Source organism: Talaromyces marneffei, chromosome 3 (genome assembly GCF_009556855.1).
Source record: "Talaromyces marneffei chromosome 3, complete sequence".
NCBI classification, from domain to species: domain Eukaryota; kingdom Fungi; phylum Ascomycota; class Eurotiomycetes; order Eurotiales; family Trichocomaceae; genus Talaromyces; species Talaromyces marneffei.
The window spans coordinates 3227101-3241957 of NC_072350.1; the positions used below are offsets into that span (position 1 = coordinate 3227101).

Sequence of the window (14857 nt, forward strand, 5' to 3'; positions counted from 1 at the left end):
GCTTAACCCAATCAGGCAACGGCGGAGACGTGATGCCAAGACCTTTCTCTCCCCAGACGCTGTTGACGCTGTTGACGCCTGGCGCCAGTAGAGATGTTTTTATGTTTGGAACTTTTCACAGAGCTGCAATCTATTCGATCTCGGAATGAATATAAGGTATATTTGGTTTGCTATTTGTATAAACTACAAGAACTATAACATAAAAGACAAACTATATACGTGTAACGTGCTCTCTGTCGTTTTTTTCGAACTTCGCAAAGCCATGAAAGGTAAAGTTATCATCAAAAACATGACAGTTCAGGGTTATCACAATCGAAAAAGTCAATGCGTACGAATACGGAAACAGTATTCTCAAAATTTGCGCCAGCGCTATGCCAAAACAATCCCTAAATGCCTATTGATATCGAGTCTGTCCACGAGTAATGGAAGCAACAATCAGGAGGAGTGCTGAGATATATGCTTTCGACATTGATCGTGGTTACTAAAATGGACGTTGACATCGTGTGTCCATCACTGTTCCAGAAGACGTATAAGCACGTGGAACAAGGTCAAGGTGGCCGTGTATAGTGGCCTCGATACGGAACGAAAACGTCCACTGAAGAATCAAGTTAAAGGCGGTCGACCGATCTTGAAGGCCAATATAGATCTATGAGCAAAGTGAATAGCACGTAAACTGGCATAATCAAGTGTACGCCGAAATGTATCACCCTTATATCAGTCTCAAACAGCCACTTATAAATTCCGGTGTCTCGAGCAACTCTCGTTGTCCAGTTGGTAAGGCTAGAGCATTTTATGCCCATGAAAGCATGATCCAACGTAACAAGAGCCGAAGAAGTAACTAATGCCATTGTGATTGTCCCATGAACCCATCGCCAAGGGCGCCATCTTCAAGAGTGCGGATAAAGTCCCTATTCCGATGACCAGCACCTGCCCGGCTTCCACGGCGCCGAGAGTTTGCAGCAGACTCAGCATAGCTGTCTGGGGGAGGAGGGTAGTATGCAGGACTTGGCTGCAACCTGATAGGCGCATTAGGATCGAGATGACTAGCCACACGCTGTATGGTAGGCGGGATACCCCCTTGTTGTGGATCAAGGGTAGTTGCTCGCTGTCTTCCAGCTCTAGTAGTAGCCTGTGTATAAAGGCTTTGCGAAGGTGGGTACTGCGGTTGCATCTGTCCTTGCATCATGCCCATTTGGTGTCCATATCCTGGAGGTTGAGCAGGATAAGGCGGCGGTGCGCCTTGCTGATGAGCAGGGTACATTCCGTTGTAAACGGGTGGCGCTTGATTATGTGACGGCGAATGGTATTGACCCATTTGCATAGCATAGGCTGATTGTGCTGCAGACTGAGCCTGAGCCTGAGCCGCTTGAGCTGCCTGCGCGGCTCTCTGTTTGCTTGCAGCTTCAGCCTGTTGCTGTTGCTGGATACCGGGAGCAATACTCTTGTTAAGTGCCGAGAACTTCAGATTCATTGGAGGTACAAAAGGACCAGTGAATTTCTGCTGGGTGATGAAGGGATGCAGCTTGGCCTGTTGTGGAGACCATCGCTCTAGCGGATTGATTTGTAGAAGGCCGCGCACGAAATCAATGAACGCAACACGGTTGTTGACCTCTGTATGTTGTTAGTGACTGGTTATCAAACCTCCTTGTCAAACATGATCGTACCTCTTTCAATTTCTGATTGCTTCATATTCTTCCTCGGCATTGCATAGCTGCGAATGATTTCCTCCAATGTGTTTGCCTGAAAGTACTTCTTGCTGGGTTGTTCCTTGGTGTTGTGCTCACGAGAATATTGTTCCATACTCTTGAGTCGCCACGACTTTCGGCCGAATTCATCTTGTGTCTTTTCGAAGAACTCCCCTGACTGTTTACCCATCTCCAGCATCCATGTAGGAGCCAGGCCTAGCATCTCTGTGATGCGCGCTACCTGGTTATATTCAGACGAACCTGGGAAGAGGGGTAGACCAAGGAACAGCTCAACCACAATACAACCCAAAGACCACATATCAATTGCCGATGAATACGGCAAACCTAGAAGGACTTCAGGCGAACGGTAGAATCGTGATTGAATATAAGTGTATACCGTCTGTCGTTCATCACAAGCGGAACCGAAGTCGATGATTTTGATAATAGGACTTTCTAGACTTTACACAGAGTTTACCGTCAGCTTCAAAATACGCCGTTTTCCTTTGGCAACTGCACTTACTTTTTTAGCAAGATATTTTCGGGTTTTAGATCGCAATGAATCAATCGAGCCTTATTCAAGAGACTAAGCCCATTGAGTAGTTGCTGTGCGAATACTCGTACGAGTGTTGTACTCAGTCCACGGAACTGATTTTGCTTGATAAGTTCGTATAAATTCACGCTCAACAATTCAAAAACCAGACACAGGTGTTGCCGATGCAGAAATGTATCCTTGAGTCGAAGGAGATGGTGATCGTCGTTCTTATCGTACTTTTTATTGAGCTTTGTAGAAGGTCAGCTAGGGTAATATCACGAGAAAGAGGAGGCATACCAGATCAAGTACGGAAACCTCCATCATGCTCTGGTTGAAGTAGGCCGTCTTGTTCTTCACCACTTTCACAGCGACAACTTCCTGGGTCTTAAGGTTCTGGCACTTCACTACTTGTCCAAAAGTACCTTGGCCCAGTACATCGAGAATCAAGTATCGGTTGCTTGATTCAGTCAGCGGATATCATGAATCAAATAAGACGGGATATCATACTTATGACCCCCTTCTTCGCTGCCTAGAATGTCATTGACATATAATATATAGTCACTATCTTCATTGTCAAACCCGTCGTTCTTGACACCTTTGCTGGGCTTTGTAAGAACACGACGTGGATTGCGCGATGATTCGTATTTGAATGTCGGGTTACATATGCGATACGTAGCCGGTAGGTGCGTTGTAAGTGCTTGCAATGGCTAAAGGTTCTGATTAGCCTAATATTACTTGAAGGATATACTGACTTACACTGATGAAACCTCCTTCGGGGTTAGCTCGCCGGAAGGCTGGCTGCGTGTTAACCCTGGACTTAAGTTCCTGTATCGACTTGATGCTGGAGAACTTGGGTATCGAGCCGCGACCGGGCAGCTGTTTGTGATTGTTTTGTTGATTTGTGGGCGGTGACTTTAACTCCGAGCCGAACGGAGCGCTCAATTGTGACGAAGCTGATGATGGGAAATATTGTTCGGGACTCATATCGGTCGACTGTAGAATAGGTAATCGAGGACCACGTGAGCCTAAACAAGAAGAAGTATGCTATGTTAGCTGTGGAACACGTATCGCCAATGGGTGATTGCCAGAGATAAGACGGACCTGGTGGTGATTGATATCCCTGAGGGGGTGAGGTATAGACACTAGCTCTTGTGGGAGACTGGCGAGAACTACTCGGTCCAGAAGGCGTCGCGCTGAATGGATTTTGGCCTGACTTTGTGGGACTTGACGAATATGGAAGAGTTGGCGACAATATATTCATGGGCGAGTATCGACGCGCCGCAGACGATTCTTCGGTCGGCATGTATTGCGACGACGGACGTGTACTGTGATTCAATCTTGACGAATACTTAGCACGATTGTAAGGATCGGCATCTTCCATGGGCGTGTCGGCATCAGTAAAGTAGTCACGCGTATGAGACGTTGTCGCTGGAGACGAAGCCATTGCTACTGACTTCGAGTTGGAACCTGCACTCGAGGCTTGCGCAGCGGTTATTGGAGACTGATAACTTTCATAAGTATATCCCGCGGGTGCTTGAGCCTGTTGCTGGCCGTTGTATTTTGTGTTCAATCGATAGGGATTCTGACTCGTCGAATTATCATGATGAACGGGATGACCCGACGAGAGATCCCCATAAGACTGCCACTGAGAATCCATAGCGTGGAGGTTGGCGTCAAACTCACTGTCATGCGGAGGAAACAGAACACCGGGTTAACAAAAGTACTTGGCGCGAGAAATCTATTTCAATTATTTCTGGATTGACGACGGCGCTAAATCAGTATAATGGGTGCCGGGCTTGGGTACGCAGGCACGTCACCAAGACTCTCACGCTGTTGCGGACTGTATCACTGTACAGGCGACGTAGAGTAGTAGAACGGCGGGGGTACGATGTCTGACGCAAGCGAGCAGTGGGTGACGCGTGGAATGGGCGACTTTGTTGTTATAAAGAGGCGTCGCTATTCATCATCCAGAACCCTCTACTGAAAGCCGTCGCAAGAGGGAGGCTGAAGAAGAAAGCCGAGCACCAATTTGTCCGAGATGGATGTGCAAGGAGGAGTTACAGAGGACAAAGGTCGTTGTCATGAACCGAACCTAACTAGAGTAACCGATTGTCGTTGGGCGGCCAGCTGGGTGGAAATGACTGGTAGAGTAAAGCACGGAAGCTGACAGGCTAGGCTCGATAGAAGCTAGTCCCCAGCGAGGATCGGCTGCGGCTAGGATCGATTTGGGACTTTCAGCCTGAGTGTACGACGGCGAGAGGGACTGGAAAGTCTGCAGTGAGTAAGTACACTATGTTTCTGGGGATGGAGATTAAAATATGATTTCTCAATGGCGGATAGGTCAGAAAAAGAGACAGAAAAGCAAGAAGAGGCCGCAAGAAAGGATGCAGCTCAGGAAGAGGGGAGACGTCGTGGTGGAGGAGAGAGGCTGGGGGCTGGGCCGGGTGTGAGTGGGCGATAGAGAAGGAAAGAGCAACCCAGATTGACTCCTTCCTTCGGATTGCTTCTTTGAGCCAGTATTGCTACTTATTGGATAATGTCCATGTCACCATAGATTCTATCGACTACGGAGTATGCCATCTACGTTCACATCCATCTGTTCTTCCGGACCCGATCCGATCCTCTCTTCAGCCATGATGACTGGTCATTGTAACCGACAGTACTGTAGGGCCGCATGTACGGACGTACGGAGAGCAATGGGACAATACCTATTACCTATTACGCCTTGGCATGTGTGTCAAATTGGACTGCGCGCCGTGGGTTGGTATATCTAACTCACAAGCACCCCAGGTACTTGCAAACTTGAGACTCGGTATTTGGTGCTGTTCCACATGACGACACGAGTAGAGTAACAGACCTGCCGCTTGTAGCAAAAGTCGCGTTCTGCCCGTTTTACCTACATTGCTGACTGGAGCGTCGACTAGCCGAGTAAGTATAGGCAGATAAATAAGGAGAAGTTAAGAATATATTTGGCATAACTAGTGGAAATGAAGCTAAATTGAAGCCAGGATGCCCTGGATGCCTGGGCTGACTCATCTGTAAGACAACAGTAGCGGAAGGCGGTGATCGACGCCACAATACCATATTCTGCCATTCAATATCTTTGTTTCCAAGAGCTTTCTACTTTTTTTTTGCTACAACACTATTGTTTCAAGCTCATTTTCAATGAGATCTGAATAGCGAGTTGGGGATATCTGGGGCTATTCGTTTGGACCTAGCTGTCAAGGTGTCCTCTCATCATTATTCGGATGAGCGCCGATGTCAAGCTCCATTCGGTCATGATTGCTTTGCGCCTGTTCCTATCGTAGCTTTTTGCTCTCCCACCGAACGTGGCAGGTGTTTTGAGCGACTTCTTCACACCTATTCACCTCAAGAGCATTTGCCGTTATGCAGTCGGATCACACTGATCCAACGCCCGACACATCATTGACCGATGAGACCGCAAGGCTTCGCGAACTTGAGGCAAATGTTCGAAATCAGGATGAACTCGAAAGGGAGCTCGGTCATCAGGTATTACCATTTTGATTTGTGCTGTTAAAGAAAACATTTGCCTAATTAAATATTGAATGCGCAGGCCGACCAGCTCCTTATCGAGCAAGCCGACGAGCGAGATCAGAAACGGATAGAGCGCACAACAAAGGAGAAGATGTGAGCACTTCGAAGCCCTGGCCGCGGGATATAACAACTGACATGCAATAGAAAAATAGAGGACCAGATCCTGAAGTTATATCACCGATTGGAACAACGTGTTGGTCCCGCTCAAAGGGTGCGCATCGAATCTGACATCGCAAAGGCACAAGATCAACTGTCTTCGCTTGAAAACGATTTAAAAGAGATACAAGAACGCATTGATGATCGCCATGAAGAGAAGAATGATATCGCAACTGTCGAACCTGGACGACTGCTAAACGAGTCCCGACGAGACTACCTCATTCGAACGGGAAAAATTACGCCTTTTTCAAAAATGGGAACTGGGCCAAAGGAGGGGCCGTTAGCAAGTCTACATGATGCTCTTATCGATGCCGAGGACGAGCGCGACGAAGCCGAGGCGTTAGAGGATGCGTCGCGAAGAGCCGCAGTCTCCCATCGTAACTTGCGACTTCCGGGCATCGACATAAGTGACGTCAGTGAGATAACTTCTGACGATATATCGGATTCAAGTAAATCACGGAAGAGGAGAAGGTTAACTCAGGACCGTTGCCAAGAACGCATCAAGCGAACACGAAAGGTCGATACAGAGGCAGAAGATGATAGCTATGTGGAAAGTGAGTACTTATCATCGTCAACGGACGAGTTTGATCCTACGCCTGGAGAAGTACGCGAGAAGCAGACAAGTAAAAGGTCCGATAAAGACGACGTAGAAGATCTTCGAGGGTTAGACGATGGCAATGAAGAATTTTATCAAGCTCGATTGAAGCGCTGGGTGCGTCGTCGAGCGGCCGCTCGCAAGCGAGTGGCTGGTTCAGAAATTAAAGCGGAAGAAACCGAACAAATGGACCTCACAGGAAGAGAAGGCTTTGCGGAAGAATGGTTTCTGCCTCATCCTACGGTTCCCGATGCTGAATATGACGGGGGCTATCGGGTGCCTGGTGATATATTCCCGATTCTTTTTGACTATCAGAAGACTGGTGTTCAGTGGCTCTGGGAGCTCTACCAACAGCAAGTTGGGGGCATCATTGGCGATGAGATGGGTCTTGGAAAGACTATTCAAGTGATATCTTTTCTAGCTGGTCTTCACCATAGCAGAAAGTTGACTAAACCGGTCATTGTAGTTGCTCCTGCAACTGTAATGAAGCAGTGGGTGACTGAGTTTCATCGATGGTGGCCACCTTTCCGAGTCTCCATTTTACACACGTCAGGAAGTGGCATGATCAATGTTCGAAACGAGAGCAATCGCGAGAACGCTCTAAACGATGAAATGTGGGATCCAAGTCGACCGTACACCATGACCAAAGCTCAGAAAACGGCAAAAAAGATTGTCCAGCGAGTAGTTGAAGAAGGACATGTGCTGGTCACGACATATTCCGGGTTGCAGACGTATGCGCCTGTTTTGATTCCTGTCGATTGGGATTGTGCTATTCTTGATGAAGGACACAAGATCCGCAATCCAAATACGTCAATCACGATTCATTGCAAAGAATTGCGCACCCCTCATCGCCTGATTCTTTCCGGTACGCCGATGCAAAATAATCTCTCCGAGCTATGGTCGCTATTTGACTTTGTCTTCCCCATGCGTTTAGGAACTCTGGTTGACTTTCGAAACCAGTTCGAGTTTCCTATTCGTCAAGGTGGATATGCAAACGCAAGTAACTTGCAAGTCCAGACTGCAGCGCGGTGTGCCGAGACTCTGAAAGAAGCCATCAGCCCGTATCTTCTCCAACGATTCAAGGTGGATGTTGCTTCCGACCTGCCAAAAAAGAGCGAGCAGGTTCTCTTCTGCAAGTTGTCTCCGCTCCAAAGAAAGGCCTACGAGCAGTTTTTGAACTCACAGGAATGTAACTCGATTCTCGCCGGTCGAAGACAGGTTCTATACGGAGTTGATATGCTGCGTAAGATCTGTAACCACCCAGATCTTGTAACACATAAACTTTTTTCTGCAACAACCGGCTATGGTGAGCCTTCCAAATCAGGAAAAATGAAAGTCGTCAAAGCGCTTTTAGAACTCTGGAGGGATACTGGACACAAGACATTATTGTTCGCTCAGCATCGCATCATGCTCAACATCCTCGAAAAGTTTGTAAATACCTTGTCTGGCTTCAACTATCGAAGAATGGATGGCGAGACTCCAATTCATCGGCGCCAACTTCTCGTTGATGAGTTCAATAACTCACCAGATATACATGTTTTCTTGCTCACGACGAAAGTTGGGGGACTAGGTGTGAATTTGACCGGCGCTGATCGAGTTATCATCTACGATCCAGACTGGAACCCGTCGACTGACATGCAAGCCCGCGAAAGAGCATGGCGATTAGGTCAAAAGCGCGAAGTCGCCATCTATCGCCTAATGACAGCTGGGACAATCGAGGAGAAGATCTATCATCGACAGATTTTCAAACAATTCCTGACGAACAAGGTCTTGAAAGATCCAAAACAACGGCAGACGTTCGAGATGAGTAATTTACACGATCTTTTTTCTCTGGGAGAAGAAGGCCAAACCGAGACTAGCAGTATGTTTAAGACGGAAGTTACATATCAAGAAAAAGGCGAATCGAAGCAAGACAAGATCAAGACGGAGCAGACACCTCCCAAGACCGACGACAAAGAAATTCAAAAAGTTGAAGGAATTGCAGCAGTCGAACACTTCCGCGACGATGCCGATGAAGCTGATGGAAAGGGTGACGACAACGGAGTCCCCAGGTCTGAAGCGCGTCTCATGGAAACCATATTTGCTCAATCAGGCGTCCACTCCGCGCTCGAACATGACCGAATCGTCAACGGCAAGAAAATCATTGCACCCGACAAAAGCATCATCGAAGCCGAAGCCAAACGTCTCGCCGCAGAAGCAGCCGAGAAACTCCGCAAAGCCGAACAAATCGCCCGATCAGTTCCAGTAGGCACTCCAACCTGGACCGGACAATTCGGTATAGCCGGCAGACCAGAAGAACGACCTCGCTCAGCATTTGGAGGAGCAGCCAGTATCGCGCGAGGAGCTGGTGCCGGGCCTTCATCAGCTAGCATACTCGCCAATCTGGCCAACCGTACCGGGGCGGGGCGAAGTCGAACCAACAGTCCTCGCGACAGTCCAGTTCCTGGCGGAGGCCGTCCGGATTTCATGTCCATGATTCGGGATTACATGATTGCTCAGGGCGGGTCGGCATATACGCAAATGTTGATTGATCATTTTAACCGATTCTGTACTACGCCTCAACGGTCAGCGGAGTTCAAGGAGACGCTCAAGACGGTTGCTAACCTGGAGAAAGGCGGACGTAATGGGAGGGGGAAGTGGTCGTTGAAAAAGGAATATGCTAAACGGTGATTGATTGTCTTCATGAGTTATGAGTTATGACCATAGAGTGTTGCATTATACATAGATAATATCCGTGAATGAAATGTACGATATGCTTGAGTCTTGAAATAGAGTCTGTTGGCTGGTTGTAGCTACATAGACTTACAAAATGGATGTTGGGCACTTGATATACCAAACCTGGTCATTGTTGCTATGATTTCTAACAAGCTGTTTGTTATCCAACCGTTTTACACAGCGCCATGCAGCCATGTGAGAGAAGAACATTTTCTATCCCTGTGTGTCATCGACCAAAGCAGTTGTTGACATTATGAAGGAGACGTACATAGAGCGAGACAATGGAAATCTACCAATACCCACTTGTCATCGAGGACGCACACAATCAAAGGGAGTGTTTAGTGTGTTTCCTTGTCGCTTAGTAGTTCATTTAGTAACCTTAAAGTAGCAAGGAGATTGTATATCCGCTAGGTACTATATTTCGGGTTCTGATATAGGTGGGATCCCATGGATCGAATTCTACCCAGAATGATGTACCTAGCTTCGTTCGAGTAAACAATCAGTTATACTACATAATCAATTCAAATTTAGTATTCCATCTACCAATTGATGATCCACTTATTCCTCCGACCCATGACTCTGTACGGAGTATATATATACAAACATTGTCGAAGAAACACCATGAACCCAAAACAGACAATGCATATATGTATTCTTATTTACCTACATACGATGATTCACTATTATAGCCAACTATGAACGACCGTCCAGCACTAATTCAAGCAGCTGATCAGCAAAAAAAAAAAACTGCCAAGTGACATGTCTCGCCTTCACGGCTGCTATTAAGTGCTCTCTAATTGCTTCGTTTTGGATTTGGTGTGTTCCGATGATTTTAGTCTTACTAGCGAAGTTGTCGAGTTTGCCTTATTGGTCAGAGAAAGCCATAATCATAATGAAGTCGTCGGATGGACAGGAGAACAACCGCAGGGAGAAGGTTGGGCCGATAGAGCGATCATCTGATAGCCAATCTTATAGGAATGGGGAGTATTAACTAGTACATAGTAGGAGTGGCACAGAATGCGGCCGAGACATGATCGACACGTTGTCTCCGCCCGACATCATATCTGCATGATCAATTTGTGACGATGGCTATATAAGTGAGCTTCTCTTTGTGCAATGGGACTGGTAGATTCTCAAACGGATTCTCTACAATCAAGAATAATTCCTACTTCTACTTATCCACTACATCTACAAAATGCTCTTCACACAACTCGCCCTGGCTGTCGCCGCTTTCGCTGCCAGCTCCCTCGCAGCTCCCAGCGAATTCTACCTCAAAACCACAGGATCAAACATCATCGCCCACAACGACCTCTATGTCGAGGCCTACCACACGGGTGCCGGGCTGGGCGACCCCGTCTTGACTACCGTCACTGCGAATGCCGGCCGCTTCTATTTGAACGAGACATATCTGCAGATGGACATTGGGCAAGAGTATAGTTACGGCTTTGATATTGGTGGTGCTACCAACTATGCTGGTGCGTTACCTCTTCAAAGACTGAAGTGATTGTTTTGAATATTTTGTGTGTTGATGACGTCGTCTAGCATGGGAGTTCGTCGAAGTCAACGCCGGACAGGGCGTGCCTGGATTCGAGCTGGAAAACGACAGCATACTGGTTTGGAACAGCACTGAATTCGGTGGATGGCTTGGTAAGTACTACATTCCCTCAACTAACTGTATCTTCCTGACGACCAGCTAATACATGATAGCGTGCGACTGGTGGCACGGGGCGCCGCAGCTCTTCTGGATCGTCTCCTATGAAAAAGGTGCTATCTCTTACCCATCGTCTTGTAGTGAGGTTGATCTCATCCCGGCGGCCATTAGTTCTTGATTCGAGAACCGTTCGTGATGAATCCCTGATGACTTGCATTGAAGATAGTGTTGCGCTGTAAATAATGATCATATCTGTATCGTTATTAGACCATAATAGATGGCGATGCATAATGGCTGCTGCATATGACCTCTGTCGATCTGATGGTATTCCTGGCTGGTCGAATGTAAGTAAGGGATGATGTGGAGAGAAGTGATGTAACTTAACTAAGCGAAATAGTATGAATAAACAAAACTAACCCATAAAAGACTAGCACAATTTAATGTCTGAGACCTGCAGAAGATCAGCCAATCAAAGATCAGCTAGCGCCAGGAATGGGGCACCTGGACAACAACCTGACCAATTAAATAATAGAGTGAGGGGTCGGCTAGTACGATAATGGAATAATGCATCGGTGGCTGAACAATGGACCCGATCAAGCGTGTTCAATAATAGCACGCGGCTAGCCCCTTTTGTCCTGGGAGATCGCTTTCCTGCCTGAGCCCTCAGGCTACGGAAGCGTGGCTCTGGAACAATCTTTCTTTCTGTTGTATTTGTCTTTTCGTCTTTCTCGACATTTGCTATCGTTGTTTTTCTTCTCCTCTCGATCCTTCGTTACCTTCGAATTCACTCGCTTGACCTTCGCTTACTCCGGTTAACTAGCCGGCAAACATTCTCTACGCTCGCTGCCGACTCCCTTGAGTCTTGACGCCCTTTGTTTTGTTTGCTCCGCCGATTTTCATCCCTTGTCTCACCTTCCTTCCTCGACCGGATTCACCCTTGATTTACCAAAGCAGACACTCAGCCTGCTCGTTGAGTAACGTATCGGTTGTCGATAATCAGATTTGACCGACGATTCAGTCAGTCGCTTGCTTCCAACCCCTCCTTCGGATACCCCTTCACGGGGTTGATCGTCTAAATATACGACAGCGCAAACATGCGTTCCTTCACGATATTGAGTGTGATTTTCAGCCTGGTGCTCCTGGCATCAGTGGCATGGTCATCTCCAAATATGTTTGATGATATCTTGAAACGAGGTAAGCCAGCTGGAGACCCTGCTGAATGCTTAATGCAAATTGCTAACAATTGGATAGCGGATGCCATCACAGACACTGCTTCCACAGCCTCAAATACCCAAACACAAACTGCCAGTGGGACCAACACCGCCTCTGACACAGCAACAATAAGCACAGGAACAGCCGCACCAGTAACATCTACAGGCACCAACACCAAGACAACTGGAACTGGCACCAACGCCAAAACAACCGGAACAGGAACCAACACCAATGTCACCAGCACCACACATTCAACCACCATCTCCGTGGACCCTCGATTGCCCGCTGGCGGCGCGTCCATGACAAACCCCGCCTCAACAACGACCACATACTACAAAATCGGACAAAACGTTACCTTCGGCTGGAATTTTACGTCGGTACTCGTCACCCCCTCTGCCGTCAACGTGATTGCGTCTTGCAGGTCGAACAGCGCCACATATACGCTCGCCAGTAATGTCAGTTACTCGAACGCGACATCCGTAGTTTGGGAAACAGATAACTATGGAGCTGATTCGCAGAGCCCGTTGCTTACGGCGCATTATACGTTGATTATTTATGAGGCTGGTACTTCGCCGACGGATATTCCAAGCGCCGGAAAATTGGGGGCTGCGTCATATACGTTTGCCATGTATTCTACGCAGGCTTATACACCGTTATCTAGTATGTCCCCCCCCCCCCCCCCCTCCCTGCTTAAAAATCATACAGCAACTAACTGGGTTGTCTTCTAGGCTACGTCTGCGTAACATGCAACTCAGCCGTCTCAACGATGGACCGACAAGCTCTTACCTTCATTCTCGGCATGGTAGCCATCACCATCTTCTCATTTACTTCATTTGCCGGTGGATTTGGACTTTTCTAACCCCGCCCTTTTCTTTGATATTATGTATATAATAAGCCTATGACGCGATTCTTTTTTCCCTGTACTTTCCCCCGCATGCATATAACCATACTATTAATGGGTCTTCGGGTTCCAAAAGCGTGTGTTATTATCATTTAGGGTTTTTGATATGTACTGGCATGGGTGTTTGGGTGGGCGTTTTAATTCAGTTTATTATTGATGGCAATGAGCATCCGTTTATTGATTCAATTGCATTCATTTTTCTACACTGGTCCGTGCCTGGTGTTTACCGGTCGGTTTGTGACCTATGGTCTACGATGGCGGTGAGTTGTTCTAGTTTCAGCCAAATAATGATAAGATTCCAATTCCCGGCCATGTAAGCTATGGAATTTCTATTCCAAATGTCTGTTTTACGTAGTGGATGATATTAAGTCCCTGGTGATTCTATGCAGTTGAGACTGAAAAATCCCAAAACTGGGATTGAGCTTTTTATATACATCCAAGGTGATACCCCTCCCAGACAACACCCCCTTCACTACCAGAAGCACTGGTATCTCCCGCAGCACTAGCAGCATTAGTAGAAGAAGCAGCAACGGGTTTTCGAAAAATAGGCAACTGAGCCGATGAATCCGTTAATTGTCCGCATTTCTTGCATGGAAGACTCCTTATGTTCGCGTATGAGAGGATTAGTTCCTGCTATCGTTAGCATCCTTCTTTCGTCTTAAAAGCAGGGAAGGGGAGGGAAGAGGGAGACGAACTAGTAGAAAACGCAAATCCCATTTCCGGGGCCTCGAGTTGAGTTGTTGCACAATTGCGTTTTCTAACCGGCTTGGTTGTGTGCCTGCGGCGGGTCTTGAGAGAAGGTGGTGTGTTGAAACGCGGTACTCTGGTTTGGTAGTCGTGTTGGTAGTTGTTGTTTCACTAGATGTAGTCTCCGTGGGGAGAGCTTCTTGAATCTCGAATGTGAGGCCCGCCAGTCCCAGGGATACAATGATCGTGGATTCGTTCCTGGTACCTGCGACTTGAAACCCCGGTATTTGTCTGCCCTGGAACGATTCCACCACCTTCTTGGGGTCTGCCTCCTCTACCGAGCCATGTATCGCCGACACCACCGACGACGGAGACTCCTCATCAACCTCCATATCATCCAACCCCCCTGCTCCCACTTTCTGATCTTTATCCTTCTCATCCATCTCTTTGAGTAAATCGGCATACTCAACACGCCACATCCCCGCCTCAACCTGCGGAAACGCGCCCTTTGTTTCGGCCAATTTCTCATCGACTTTCTGCCATATGGCCTGCATATCTGCGCTTGTCCATAGTTCTTTGAAGTTATTGATTTCGGCGACACCGTCGACTGCGGATTTGCGGAGTTGGGCGCTCAGAACTTGCGGATTGCGCGGGGTTGAGGCTGTTGTTGTTATAGAGCTGGTTGTTGGGCGGCGGGGGTTGACGATGGGGTTTATTGGAGCTAACAATCTGTCTGGCAGTAAGGAGCGGAGTTCATGGATCTATGACATCTCTCTCGTTAGTCATGATAAAAAACAGAGTTGAGGGAGAGTCGGACCTTGGATTCGAGTTCCTGTAGCTTAGCTAGAGATGAAACGAGTTGTCGCTCCGAATCCCAGTCTATAGATTGGAATTGCTGGTTCAGGGAAGGCTGTTCTTCGAGTTTTATGGCTGGGTTCCCATTCGTCGTATTGTTCTGGGGTGGAGGGTTCTGAGTTGACATTGTGCTGATTGAGACCAAGCTGGAGCTTCTGGAGGTGTGTATGTGCGGTTTTGTGGTTGTGTAAGCGTGGATATTAGGTGCTGGATATGTCGGAAGTGAGATGAAAGCTATATATTGAGGATAAACGGGGTTGCGGTATGTTTGCTTTGGTCTGATTTGAAGACAATGAGGTTGCGTCCAGGCGCA

At 47.5% G+C, this 14857-nt stretch overlaps 5 protein-coding genes across 5 annotated transcripts; 3 read left to right on the forward strand and 2 right to left on the reverse strand.

Moving 5' to 3' along the window:
- Positions 1 to 838: 838 nt before the first annotated feature.
- EYB26_004900 (uncharacterized protein) lies at positions 839 to 3874 on the reverse strand (the record flags this gene model as incomplete). Its single annotated transcript, XM_054264191.1, has 7 exons — positions 839 to 1611; positions 1665 to 2143; positions 2206 to 2465; positions 2515 to 2674; positions 2725 to 2924; positions 2974 to 3242; positions 3319 to 3874. 7 exons carry the CDS (start codon positions 3872 to 3874, stop codon positions 839 to 841), a joined length of 2697 nt encoding a protein of 898 aa, XP_054120166.1.
- A 1730-nt stretch (positions 3875 to 5604) lies between these two features.
- EYB26_004901 (uncharacterized protein) lies at positions 5605 to 9193 on the forward strand (the record flags this gene model as incomplete). Its single annotated transcript, XM_054264192.1, has 3 exons — positions 5605 to 5727; positions 5792 to 5865; positions 5917 to 9193. 3 exons carry the CDS (start codon positions 5605 to 5607, stop codon positions 9191 to 9193), a joined length of 3474 nt encoding a protein of 1157 aa, XP_054120167.1.
- A 1240-nt stretch (positions 9194 to 10433) lies between these two features.
- On the forward strand, positions 10434 to 11067 carry EYB26_004902 (uncharacterized protein; the record flags this gene model as incomplete). Its single annotated transcript, XM_054264193.1, has 3 exons — positions 10434 to 10713; positions 10781 to 10885; positions 10946 to 11067. The coding sequence occupies 3 exons, from the start codon at positions 10434 to 10436 to the stop codon at positions 11065 to 11067; spliced, it is 507 nt and encodes a 168-aa protein (XP_054120168.1).
- Positions 11068 to 11983: 916 nt separating this feature from the next.
- On the forward strand, positions 11984 to 12960 carry EYB26_004903 (uncharacterized protein; the record flags this gene model as incomplete). The annotated part of the gene is made up of 3 exons (XM_054264194.1): positions 11984 to 12083; positions 12141 to 12761; positions 12830 to 12960. The coding sequence occupies 3 exons, from the start codon at positions 11984 to 11986 to the stop codon at positions 12958 to 12960; spliced, it is 852 nt and encodes a 283-aa protein (XP_054120169.1).
- Positions 12961 to 13428: 468 nt separating this feature from the next.
- Positions 13429 to 14671, reverse strand: EYB26_004904 (uncharacterized protein; the record flags this gene model as incomplete). The annotated part of the gene is made up of 3 exons (XM_054264195.1): positions 13429 to 13632; positions 13698 to 14450; positions 14507 to 14671. 3 exons carry the CDS (start codon positions 14669 to 14671, stop codon positions 13429 to 13431), a joined length of 1122 nt encoding a protein of 373 aa, XP_054120170.1.
- Between the last annotated feature and the right edge of the window lie 186 nt (positions 14672 to 14857).